This window comes from Engystomops pustulosus, chromosome 8 (genome assembly GCF_040894005.1).
Source record: "Engystomops pustulosus chromosome 8, aEngPut4.maternal, whole genome shotgun sequence".
NCBI lineage: Eukaryota > Metazoa > Chordata > Amphibia > Anura > Leptodactylidae > Engystomops > Engystomops pustulosus.
Window position 1 is genome coordinate 123,293,101 of NC_092418.1, and position 14,204 is coordinate 123,307,304.

Consider the following 14,204-nt stretch of genomic DNA (forward strand, 5'->3'; position numbering starts at 1 on the left):
GGCTAACAGACTGGAGAAGTGGATGATCAGATCCCCTTAAAGGGGCCACTCTTTTACATAAGTTACCCATGTGACTTTACTGCCTTGTGGATAACCCCTGAATGTTCATCCAGTGATTCAGCAGCCCTGCTACTTCATTTTATGCTTTACATGATTCTTTGTTTACATGTCTGAGCTCTGCTGAAAAGAAGGAGCTGCAGCAGGAGAATTATGACTCATCCTGCTCCCTCCCCTCTACCTGTTAGTGAGAACGGACTGTGAGGAGAGAGACACAGTGGGAGACGCCATGAGGACGGGCTGGAGCAGTGAGAGGACGCTGTGTATATACAGGGGGCAGCGCGGGGAGAGCGGGGAAAGGCTTAAGCTCTCATAGGAGGCAAAGACACAGGGACATGCAGAGAAATGGGGGAGATTTATTAAAAAGTAACCAGCCCCTGTTTAGTGTCTCAGCATTGTTTTGCATGGAGCGGTGAGGCTCATGGTCGTCATGGCTGATGTGGGGGTGAATGAGAGACTGATGCCCATTATGGAGATGGAGGGGGTCCCATCATTAATTGTTATTACACGGACCCATCCATTGGATACCTGATACCTGCTTCCGACTGGAGATCCCTTTAAGTGCCTCGTATATAGTAACTTCTGCTCCCAGACATTAACCACCATCACTCCGGATCCTCTGATACATTAATCTTCAGCGTTTGGCGTTGAATCCCCGGACTCCCCCTCTCCGTGTGTTATTATAATATTCTCGCGCTGCTTTTTTTAAAGCTCCGTAATAACTTGGACGTTCCTGTGGTTTGTTCCAGTGTTTTTCCCATTGAGCATCCGGTAAGTGCATAAACCTCTAAATCCTACGTCATTACTTAAAGGGGATGTGCGGGGCTGGAAGGACACACGGCTGGATCTGGTATTCATCGCGATATTTCTGCAATACCGGACAGAGACCACGGACACGCGTGGAGCTGTTAGGTCTCTGGATACAGACGCCGGAGTGATACAATGTTTTATCGGACTATGATAAATATATGAAGGGGGTTTGTATAGTTTAGCGCTGCCTCCCTGTCAGTCTGCCCATTCTCTGTATACATGAATATGGCAGCCAATCAGCGCATTATATGGTGTGTGGTGGCCACTGATTGGCTGTGGTGATCACATGTATATAGCGCTCAGGGGGACAGACACGGGGCCCTCGTAGGATCTCCAGGGGAATCAGCGCATTATATGGTGTGTGATGGCCACTGATTGGCTGTGGTGATCACATGTATATAGCGCTCAGGGGGACAGACACGGGGCCCTCGTAGGATCTCCAGGGGAATCAGCGCATTATATGGTGTGTGATGGCCACTGATTGGCTGTGGTGATCACATGTATATAGCGCTCAGGGGGACAGGCACGGGGCCCTCGTAGGATCTCCAGGGGAATCAGCGCATTATATGGTGTGTGATGGCCACTGATTGGCTGTGGTGATCACATGTATATAGCGCTCAGGGGGACAGACACGGGGCCCTCGTAGGATCTCCAGGGGAATCAGCGCATTATATGGTGTGTGATGGCCACTGATTGGCTGTGGTGATCACATGTATATAGCGCTCAGGGGGACAGGCACGGGGCCCTCGTAGGATCTCCAGGGGAATCAGCGCATTATATGGTGTGTGATGGCCACTGATTGGCTGTGGTGATCACATGTATATAGCGCTCAGGGGGACAGGCACGGGGCCCTCGTAGGATCTCCAGGGGAATCAGCGCATTATATGGTGTGTGATGGCCACTGATTGGCTGTGGTGATCACATGTATATAGCGCTCAGGGGGACAGGCACGGGGCCCTCGTAGGATCTCCAGGGGAATCAGCGCATTATATGGTGTGTGATGGCCACTGATTGGCTGTGGTGATCACATGTATATAGCGCTCAGGGGGACAGGCACGGGGCCCTCGTAGGATCTCCAGGGGAATCAGCGCATTATATGGTGTGTGATGGCCACTGATTGGCTGTGGTGATCACATGTATATAGCGCTCAGGGGGACAGGCACGGGGCCATTGTAGGATCTCCAGGGGAATGAACAGGAGTTTTAGTAATTTTTAATTTGACAAGTTTCAATTTTTTATTTTAATAAACTGGACAACCCCTTTAAATGAGTATTTTGAGAGTATGCATTAAAGGCATAGCAGCAGAATAAAGGGCCAGGGGGGGCATTGCTCCTTGCTGTAGTATCTGTCACAAGGCTGGATCTGGTGGTGTCCATAAGAGTCGGGGTATCCGTAGGACTAGTACTCAGCCCCTCATCAGACACGTGCACTACAAAACCGACTCACAGAGCTGCTAGATACATGCACATCTTTATAAACATCACTGTGCTAGATCCGCGATGGTCTGCAGCTCCCGACCTGCGCTGACCGAGGAGCGGGGCCCAACCAACACACAGCAAAGAAATCACAAAGAATACAGGTAATACCTTTAAATAATCACAAATTATGTAAAATTCTGTTACTATGTGAACGACCTTCTGCAGCCATAAAACACCTGCACACATAGTAATAATAATAGTAATAATAATAATAATAATCATAGTAATAATAAGTATATTGTAGGCAGCAGGTCCTTACCCTTTAGGTCTGGTGTCCTCGATCGCTCGGTCCAGGGGGATGATGTCACTGAGATAAACGTTGAAGTTTCCTTCTTTCCATCTTTTACTTGCTTCTTGCTCCTTATCTTTAGGGACCGCCATGGGTCTCCCATACTGGCCCGGTGCTCGGGGGTCCCTGGGACTCATTGTGGCATCAATAGTCAGGACTTTGTGCATCCCTGTCCCCGCTGGCATCTTTAATTTAATAACTTCATTGTCCACGTGGTTGGAGCTCACGTTCGCCACTTTACTTGTGATGTTCCCCTTTATATTACTCAGATTTTTCTTCCCTTTATTCTCCATTTTGCCCAAAAATCCTTCTTTAAAATTGATCGGCAGGTTTGAGTTTTTCCCATTGCCAATGATGAGAGTTGTGTTCACTTTTTCATCCTTCACATTCAGAGGTTGCGGAACTTTGGCATCGCTTATGGATAAATTATTATCGGCGGCTGCAACTTTATTCGCAATGTCCGCAGACACATTGGATTTCGGCTCTTTATCCACATTTAATTTATTGATTAATATGACTTTGTCTTCAGGATGTTCTGGGTTTTGAACATTATCCTGTAATCCTCCAGACCTGATAGTAACGGGGTGCGGACCACTGCTGTCTGATACATTTATCGGGGCCGCTACATCTTTGGGCTTTGGAGGATTCTTAGGGGCATCTCCATCCTTGGGATCAGATCCATCTTTAGGGACCTCTACATCTTTGTGTTCAGGTCTCTCTTTAAGGGCCACATCATCCTTGTGCTCTGCTCCATCTTTAAAGGCTCCTCCTGTCAGTGTATTATTTTTAGAGCCTGTCGCTTTGTTGGGTTCTTCTCCAAGTTTCGAGGCCGCATCATCCTTGGGTTTCCCTGCATCTTTAAAGTCCCCTTTATCCTTAGGCACTGGTGCATCTTTGGAGCCTCCTGTATCCTTAGGCACTGGTGCATCTTTAGAGCCTCCTGTATCCTTAGGCACTGGTGCATCTTTGGAGCCTCCTGTATCCTTAGGCACTGGTGCATCTTTGGAGCCTCCTGTATCCTTAGGCACTGGTGCATCTTTGGAGCCTCCTGTATCCTTAGGCACTGGTGCATCTTTGGAGCCTCCTGTATCCTTAGGCACTGCTGCATCTTTAAAGTCCCCTTTATCCTTAGGCACTGCTGCATTTTGGGAGCCTCCTGCCTCCTTCATCTCTAAGAAATCCTTTGGTTTAGCCCCATCTTTGGATCCTTCTGCTTCCTTCATCTCTAATGAATTTTTTGGTTTAGCCCCATCTTTGGAGGCCACAATTTCCTGGGGCCCCCCTCCATCGTTTGGCTTCGCTTTATCAGCAGGAGCAACTACATCCTTAGGTCCTACTGCATCTACAACCTTAAATTTAGGGGTTACTAGGTCCTTGCTCTCCACCATACTCTGAAAGTCCCCTGCACCTACAGGCTCTTCCTGCTGGTGCCCATCCCCCTCCTTTGCAACAGGGGGTGTATTATTCATTCTGACAATTGTCCTGTCTACTCCTGTGTCCAGGGGATTTTTAGGAAATTGCTCCTTTGACAGACCTGTCACATTCACATCTTGTAACTTCTTTTTCTCCCCAGCCCCCAGTACGGGGGTCAAGGTTCTGGCCTGGGGTAACCCCAGTGGAGATAATGTCCTGTTATTAAATATCTTGGGCTTTATAGTCCTTTTCCTCTGCTTGACCATCACTTTACTATCTAGTGCATTACCAGGTCCAGCAAATTCATCTCCAGGGGGGAAGAATATGCCTTTTAATTTAGTAGTGTCCTTGCCCAGGGGGTCTCCCGCCTCCCCCCACTTAGTGTCCACTTTGCCCCTTCCTGGGGGCTTCCAGGATTCCGATCCTACTTTATCCCTCCGGAAAAGTTCTTCTCTCTGTAACTTGCTATTAATCTCATTAAAGGAAAACCTCAGAGCTGCCATGTCAAAGATCAGCCAGATGATGGAGGCGATGAAGATGAATGCCAGGGCTCTGCCACTGCCCCTGAAGTACTTCCTTACCCTGTGCATCCTGGCAGAGGCTGGGGGTTGTAGTACTTGTTGTCAGCCAGCAGCTGCCTGCTCACTCCTGCCTGCGTGGCATTTCTTGGGTCCTTCCTTCTCTCCTCTGGCACATGGGCACCGGTCTGGGGCGATCTTCAGGGCATCCTCTGCTCTCTCAGGGCTACATTGTATCTCAGCCAAGATCCTGCTGATAGGAGACACTTGAGTCTGTGAAGGTTGCAGCTCAGACGTGTCCTCTCTCCACCCATCCTTGTAGTGAAACTTGAGAAGCCGCCACATATGAGGAAATTGTGTCAGTGTATGAGCTGCAGCCCTCACCTTAAAGGCGGCTGTAACCCTTTCCTGGCTGGACTTCTGCAGAAGCAGTTAACCCCTTCTCCCCCTCCCCCAGGAAGAACTTTGGCTGACTTACTGCAGGCACAGAACCCAGACAGACCGGCTATCCGAGCACGTGATCCGGGGAAGGGGACAGTTGGGATTTTAGAATGTTGTTGAAATTTGTTACTTTGTTTATTATTGTTTGTAATAATAAACAAACAAGTAAAGAACAATAGAAACAGCTCCTGGTTCTACCCATATCAGGCAATGCTGGTCATTAACCCATAACTGACACATTCTGCTGGGATTATTACTCAGCTATTTCAGCCTCCCAATAGACATATATTATATACAGGCAGCCCTGGGCTGCGTACAAGATCTGGGCTCTTTTTGTTAATTCTTAAGTTGAATTGGTATGTAAGTTGGAACAGGTATAGTTAATATGTGTAACTCCAGCCAAATTATTTTGTGGGACCTGTGACAATAAGATTGAAAATTTTTTGGGTTGACACAGCAACAAGGGTTAACAATAAAACTTCATTATAAACACCAGTTAATCATTGCAGCCTGGGACTAAAGTAAATTACCAGCATCCAGAGAGCTTCACCAGATGTCACAGTGGTCAGAGCGCTCTGTCTGTGACTAGGGATTGTCTGTAAGTCGGGGAACAGCTTTATATAGATTGTTAGAATTGCTCCTGTAATGTTACATAATGATGTACTCAGCATTAATGTACACATCATTTCTTTCAGAACGAGTACTTAGATTTTTGTTAGGACTCATCGGGGCAGGATTTACCACCCGGACAGAAAATCACACCAGTCACTCACCAAATTAGATCCCCCATCCCACCAAGTAATGTATTATACCCTCCTCTATACACCAGAAATAAATCACATGTATGATATTATATACAGTGGCACCCAGTCATTTCTGTACTGCAGCCCCAGAATTAGATTATTCTTACTACTAATTTGTTTATATATAAGACATTTCTAATTCATTTATTTGTCCCACCTGCTTCCCCATAATTCATTCATAGGGGCAGATTTATCAAGTGTCTGAAAGTCAGAATATTTCCAATGGCCCATGGCAACCAATCACAGCTCCCCTTTAAAATATTCATGAGCACTGGTGAAATGAAAGCTGAGCTGTGATTGGTTGCCATGGGCAATTGGAAATATTCTGACTTTCACACTGCTTGATAAATCTGCCCCTTAGTATTTGCACCCTTCATTCAGTTCTATGGAGCAACAAGCAGCGCCCCCTCACTATTTTTTTATGCAGAACCAGCAGCACCCCCTCATTTACCTGTATGGAGAATCAGCAGCGCCGCAATAACTAATATACAGCACCCCAGGACTGCGGGCGGTTATAAAGGGCTATAATGACTGACCTCCCAAAATCCTGCAGGGTCATCTCCGGTCTCTTCTGCCAAGCGTCTACACGAGGACCTGATAATGACAGCATTGTGTCACCTGTGTCATAAGGAGGGTGCACACAGAGGTATCACTACAGTCACAATCAATTGTATCCGTGTCTTCAGGAGACAGAAGCAATTGATTCTTTTTCAGAAAATGGTCACAGCACCAGAAAAAGGAGACAGCGCTGGATCCTGGGGAGATAACGAGTTTATAACAGGTATTGAATCAGGGTGAGTCACGTAGTCTGTTCCTCACCTCGCACACAGTCAAATAGGGGGTCATTTACTAAGGGCCCGATTTGCGTTTTCCCGACGTGTTACCCGAATATTTCCCATTTGCGCAGATTTTTCCTGTATTGCCCCGGGTTTTTGGCGCACGCGATCGGATTGTGGCGCATCGGCGCCGGCATGCATGCGACGGAAGTCGGGGGGGGGCCTGGCCGAACAAAAACCCGACGGATTCGGAGCGACACGCGCTTACCTTCACCAAGAATAGGATCGTGAACTCCGGCGGGCCTCGGCGGACTTCAGCGCTGCAGCGACACCTGGTGGACGTCGGAGGAACAGCCTTAGTGAATCACCGGAAAACCCGAAACCACCGCAGCGAACGCGCCGCTGGATCGCGAATGGACCGGGTAAGTAAATCTGCCCCATTCTCTGCTCCTTACCCCCTACACAGTCACATAGTCAGCTACTCACTCCGCACACAGTCACATAGTCAGCTCCTCACCCCGCACACAGTCACATAGTCAGCTCCTCACCCCGCACACAGTCACATAGTCAGCTACTCACCCCGCACACAGTCACATAGTCAGCTACTCACCCTGCACACAGTCACATAGTCAGCTCCTCACCCTGCACACAGTCACATAGTCAGCTCCTCACCCTGCACACAGTCACATAGTCAGCTCCTCACCCCGCACACAGTCACATAGCTCCTCACCCCGCACACAGTCACATAGTCAGCTCCTCACCCCGCACACAGTCACATAGTCAGCTACTCACCCCGCACACAGTCACATAGTCAGCTACTCACCCTGCACACAGTCACATAGTCAGCTCCTCACCCTGCACACAGTCACATAGTCAGCTCCTCACCCTGCACACAGTCACATAGTCAGCTCCTCACCCCGCACACAGTCACATAGTCAGCTCCTCACCCCGCACACAGTCACATAGTCAGCCCCTCACCCCGCACACAGTCACATAGTCAGCTCCTCACCCCGCACACAGTCACATAGTCAGCTCCTCACTCCGCACACAGTCACATAGTCAGCTCCTCACCCCGCACACAGTCACTTAGTCACCTCCTCACCCCGCACACAGTCACTTAGTCAGCTCCTCACCCTGCACACAGTCACATAGTCAGCTCCTCACCCCGCACACAGTCACATAGTCAGCCCCTCACCCCGCACGCAGTCACATAGTCAGTTCCTCACCCTGCACACACAGTCACATAGTCAGCTCATCACCCTGCACACAGTCACATAGTCTGATCCTCACCCCGCACACAGTCATATAGTCAGCTCCTCACCCTGCACACAGTCACATATCCAGCTCCTCACCCTGCACACAGTCACATAGTCAGCTCCTCACCCCGCACACAGTCACATAGTCAGCTCCTCACCCCGCACACAGTCACATAGTCAGCCCCTCACCCCGCACGCAGTCACATAGTCAGTTCCTCACCCTGCACACACAGTCACATAGTCAGCTCATCACCCTGCACACAGTCACATAGTCTGATCCTCACCCCGCACACAGTCATATAGTCAGCTCCTCACCCTGCACACAGTCACATATCCAGCTCCTCACCCTGCACACAGTCACATAGTCTGATCCTCACCCCGCACACAGTCACATAGTCACCTCCTCACCCCGCACACAGTCACATAGTCAGCTCCTCACCCTGCACACAGTCACATAGTCAGCTCCTCACCCTGCACACAGTCACATAGTCAGCCCCTCACCCCGCACACAGTCACATAGTCAGCTCCTCACCCCGCACACAGTCACATAGTCACCTCCTCACCCCGCACACAGTCACATAGTCAGCTCCTCACCCTGCACACAGTCACATAGTCAGCTCCTCACCCCACACACAGTCACATAGTCAGCTCCTCACCCTGCACACAGTCACATAGTCAGCTCCTCACCCCGCACACAGTCACATAGTCACCTCCTCACCCCGCACACAGTCACATAGTCAGCTCCTCACCCTGCACACAGTCACATAGTCAGCTCCTCACCCCACACACAGTCACATAGTCAGCTCCTCACCCTGCACACAGTCACATAGTCACCTCCTCACCCTGCACACAGTCACATAGTCAGCTCCTCACCCCGCACACAGTCACATAGTCAGCTCCTCACCCTGCACACAGTCACATAGTCAGCTCCTCACCCCGCACACAGTCATATAGACAGCTCCTCACCCCACACACAGTCATATACTCACCTAATCTCACCCCGCACACAGTCATATAGTCACCTCCTCACCCCGCACACAGTCACATAGTCTGATCCTCATCCCGCACACAGTCACATAGTTAGTTCCTCACCCTGCACACACAGTCACATAGTCAGCTCCTCACCCTGCACACAGTCACATAGTCACCTCCTCACCCCGCACACAGTCATATAGTCAGCTCCTCACCCTGCACACAGTCACATATCCAGCTCCTCACCCTGCACACAGTCACATAGTCAGCTCCTCACCCTGCACACAGTCACATAGTCAGCCCCTCACCCCGCACACAGTCACATAGTCAGCTCCTCACCCCGCACACAGTCACATAGTCACCTCCTCACCCCGCACACAGTCACATAGTCAGCTCCTCACCCCGCACACAGTCACATAGTCAGCTACTCACTCCGCACACAGTCACATAGTCAGCTCCTTACCCCGCACACAGTCATATAGTCAGCTCCTCACCCCGCACACAGTCATATAGTCACCTCCTCACCCCGCACACAGTCACATAGTCAGCTCCTTACCCCGCACACAGTCACATAGTCAGCTCCTCACCCCGCACACAGTCACATAGTCAGCTCCTCACTCCGCACACAGTCACATAGTCAGCTCCTCACCCTGCACACAGTCACATAGTCAGCTCCTCACCCTGCACACAATCACATAGTCAGCTCTTCACTCCGCACACAGTCACATAGTCAGCTCCTCACCCCGCACACAGTCACATAGTTAGCTGCTCACCCTGCACACAGTCACATAGTCAGCTCCTCACTCCGCACACAGTCACATAGTCTGCTCCTCACCCTGCACACAGTCACATAGTCAGCTCCTCACCCCGCACACAGTCACATAGTCAGCTCCTCACCCCGCACACAGTCACATAGTCAGCTGCTCACCCTGCACACAGTCACATAGTCAGCTCCTCACTCCGCACACAGTCACATAGTCTGCTCCTCACCCTGCACACAGTCATATAGTCAGCTTCTCACCCCGCACACAGCCATATAGTCACCTCCTCACCCCGCACACAGTCACATAGTCAGCTCCTCACCCCGCACACAGTCACATAGTCAGCTCCTCACCCTGCACACAGTCACATAGTCAGCTCCTCACCCTTTACACAGTCACATAGTCAGCCCCTCACCCCGCACACAGTCACATAGTCAGCTCCTCACCCCGCACACAGTCACATAGTCAGCTCCTCACCCCGCACACAGTCATATAGTCACCTCCTCACCCCGCACACAGTCACATAGTCTGTTCCTCATCCCGCACACAGTCACATAGTCAGTTCCTCACCCTGCACACACAGTCACATAGTCAGCTCATCACCCTGCACACAGTCACATAGTCTGATCCTCACCCCGCACACAGTCATATAGTCAGCTCCTCACCCTGCACACAGTCACATATCCAGCTCCTCACCCTGCACACAGTCACATAGTCTGATCCTCACCCCGCACACAGTCACATAGTCAGCTCCTCACCCTGCACACAGTCACATAGTCAGCCCCTCACCCCGCACACAGTCACATAGTCAGCTCCTCACCCCGCACACAGTCACATAGTCAGCTCCTCACTCCGCACACAGTCACATAGTCAGCTCCTCACCCCGCACACAGTCACTTAGTCACCTCCTCACCCCGCACACAGTCACATAGTCAGCTCCTTACCCCGCACACAGTCACATAGTCAGCTCCTCACCCCGCACACAGTCACATAGTCAGCTCCTCACTCCGCACACAGTCACATAGTCAGCTCCTCACCCTGCACACAGTCACATAGTCAGCTCCTCACCCTGCACACAATCACATAGTCAGCTCTTCACTCCGCACACAGTCACATAGTCAGCTCCTCACCCCGCACACAGTCACATAGTCAGCTGCTCACCCTGCACACAGTCACATAGTCAGCTCCTCACTCCGCACACAGTCACATAGTCTGCTCCTCACCCTGCACACAGTCACATAGTCAGCTCCTCACCCCGCACACAGTCACTTAGTCACCTCCTCACCCCGCACACAGTCACATAGTCAGCTCCTTACCCCGCACACAGTCACATAGTCAGCTCCTCACCCCGCACACAGTCACATAGTCAGCTCCTCACTCCGCACACAGTCACATAGTCAGCTCCTCACCCCGCACACAGTCACATAGTCAGCTCCTCACCCTGCACACAATCACATAGTCAGCTCTTCACTCCGCACACAGTCACATAGTCAGCTCCTCACCCCGCACACAGTCACATAGTCAGCTGCTCACCCTGCACACAGTCACATAGTCAGCTCCTCACTCCGCACACAGTCACATAGTCTGCTCCTCACCCTGCACACAGTCACATAGTCAGCTCCTCACCCTGCACACAGTCACATAGTCAGCCCCTCACCCCGCACACAGTCACATAATCAGCTCCTCACCCTGCACACAGTCACATAGTCAGCTCCTCACCCCGCACACAGTCACATAGTCAGCTCCACACCCCGCACACAGTCATATAGTCAGCTTCTCACCCTGCACACAGCCATATAGTCACCTCCTCACCCCGCACACAGTCACATAGTCAGCTCCTCACTCCGCACACAGTCACATAGTCAGCTCCTCACCCTGCACACAGTCACATAGTCAGCTCCTCACCCCGCACACAGTCACATAGTCAGCTCCTCACCCCGCACTCAGTCACATAGTCAGCTCCTCACTCCGCACACAGTCACATAGTCAGCTCCTCACCCCGCACACAGTCACTTAGTCACCTCCTCACCCCGCACACAGTCACATAGTCAGCTCCTTACCCCGCACACAGTCATATAGTCAGCTTCTCACCCCGCACACAGCCATATAGTCACCTCCTCACCCCGCACACAGTCACATAGTCAGCTCCTCACCCCGCACACAGTCACAAAGTCAGCTCCTCACCCTGCACACAGTCACATAGTCAGCTCCTCACCCTGTACACAGTCACATAGTCAGCCCCTCACCCCGCACACAGTCACATAGTCAGCTCCTCACCCCGCACACAGTCACATAGTCAGCTCCTCACCCCGCACACAGTCATATAGTCACCTCCTCACCCCGCACACAGTCACATAGTCTGATCCTCATCCCGCACACAGTCACATAGTCAGTTCCTCACCCTGCACACACAGTCACATAGTCAGCTCCTCACCCCACACACAGTCATATAGCCAGCTCCTCACCCTGCACACAGTCACATATCCAGCTCCTCACCCTGCACACAGTCACATAGTCTGATCCTCACCCCGCACACAGTCACATAGTCAGCTCCTCACCCTGCACACAGTCACATAGTCAGCCCCTCACCCCGCACACAGTCACATAGTCAGCTCCTCACCCCGCACACAGTCACATAGTCAGCTCCTCACTCCGCACACAGTCACATAGTCAGCTCCTCACCCCGCACACAGTCACTTAGTCACCTCCTCACCCCGCACACAGTCACATAGTCAGCTCCTCACCCCGCACACAGTCACATAGTCAGCTCCTCACCCCGCACACAGTCACATAGTCAGCTCCTCACTCCGCACACAGTCACATAGTCAGCTCCTCACCCTGCACACAGTCACATAGTCAGCTGCTCACCCTGCACACAGTCACTTAGTCAGCTCCTCACTCCGCACACAGTCACATAGTCTGCTCCTCACCCTGCACACAGTCACATAGTCAGCTCCTCACCCTGCACACAGTCACATAGTCAGCCCCTCACCCCGCACACAGTCACATAGTCAGCTCCTCACCCTGCACACAGTCACATAGTCAGCTCCTCACCCCGCACACAGTCACATAGTCAGCTCCTCACCCCGCACACAGTCATATAGTCAGCTTCTCACCCCGCACACAGCCATATAGTCACCTCCTCACCCCGCACACAGTCACATAGTCAGCTCCTCACCCTGCACACAGTCACATAGTCAGCTCCTCACCCTGCACACAGTCACATAGTCAGCTCTTTACCCCGCACACAGTCACATAGTCAGCTCCTCACCCTGCACACAGTCACATAGTCAGCTCCTCACCCTGTACACATTCACATAGTAAGCCCCTCACTCCGCACACAGTCACATAGTAAGCTCCTCACCCTGCACACAGTCACATAGTCAGCTCCTCACCCCACACACAGTCACATAGTCAGCTCCTCACCCCGCACACAGTCACATAGTCAGCTCCTCACCCCGCACACAGTCACATAGTCAGCTCCTCACCCCGCACACAGTCACATAGTCAGCTCCTCACCCCGCACACAGTCATATAGTCACCTCCTCACCCCGCACACAGTCACATAGTCTGATTCTCATCCCGCACACAGTCACAAAGTCAGTTCCTCACCCTGCACACACAGTCACATAGTCAGCTCCTCACCCTGCACACAGTCACATATCCAGCTCCTCACCCCGCACACAGTCACATAGTCTGATCCTCACCCCGCACACAGTCACATAGTCAGCTCCTCACCCTGCACACAGTCACATCGTCAGCTCCTCACCCCGCACACAGTCACATAGTCTGATCCTCACCCCGCACACAGTCACATAGTCAGCTCCTCACCCTGCACACAGTCACATCGTCAGCTCCTCACCCCGCACACAGTCACATAGTCAGCTCCTCACCCCGCACACAGTCATATAGTCGGCTCCTCACCCTGCACACAGTCACATATTCAGCTCCTCACCCCGCACACAGTCACATAGTCAGCTCCTCACCCCGCACACAGTCACATAGTCAGCTCCTCACCCTGCACACAGTCACATAGTCAGCTCCTTACCCCGCACACAGTCATATAGTCAGCTCCTCACCCTGCACACAGTCATATAGTCTGATCCTCACCCCGCACACAGTCACATAGTCAGCTCCTCACCCTGCACACAGTCATATAGTCTGATCCTCACCCCGCACACAGTCACATAGTTAGCTCCTTACCCCGCACACACTCACATAGTCAGCTCCTCACCCTGCACACAGTCACATAGTCAGCTCCTCACCGCGCACACAGTCACATAGTCAGCTCCTCACCCTGCACACAGTCACATAGTCAGCTCCTCATCCCGCACACAGTCACGTAGTCAGCTTCTCATCTCGCACACAGTCACATAGTCAGCTCCTCACCCCACACACAGTCACGTAGTCAGCTTCTCATCTCACACACAGTCACATAGTCAGCTCCTCACCCCGCACACAGTCATATAGTCGGCTCCTCAGCCTGCACACAGTCACATAGTCAGCTCCTCACCCCGCACACAGTCACATAGTCAGCTCCTCACCCCGCACACAGTCACATAGTCAGCTCCTCACCCCGCACACAGTCACATAGTCAGCTCCTCTCCCTGCACACAGTCACATATTCAGC

The 14,204-nt window shown here is 51.7% G+C and overlaps 1 protein-coding gene and 1 long non-coding RNA gene across 3 annotated transcripts in view; one reads left to right on the forward strand and one right to left on the reverse strand.

Annotated features, from left to right (window-relative positions):
* The window catches only part of GALNT5 (polypeptide N-acetylgalactosaminyltransferase 5), a 54,451-nt gene extending 49,437 nt beyond the window's left edge, over positions 1-5,014 (reverse strand). The window contains exon 1 of one of the 2 annotated variants that reach the window (XM_072122473.1): positions 2,605-5,014. In XM_072122473.1, the coding sequence (XP_071978574.1) occupies positions 2,605-4,637 (2,033 nt within the window). In that variant the 5' untranslated portion in view covers positions 4,638-5,014. Of the gene's footprint in view, positions 1-592; positions 1,067-2,604 lie in introns of those variants that run through there. The other variant, XM_072122474.1, reaches the window with a different exon arrangement.
* Positions 1,165-14,204, forward strand: part of LOC140075986 (uncharacterized) — a 46,528-nt gene continuing 33,488 nt past the window's right edge. Inside the window, exon 1 of the long non-coding RNA XR_011849493.1 lies at positions 1,165-2,446. This is a non-coding gene — a long non-coding RNA (uncharacterized lncRNA). The remainder of the gene's footprint in view (positions 2,447-14,204) is intronic.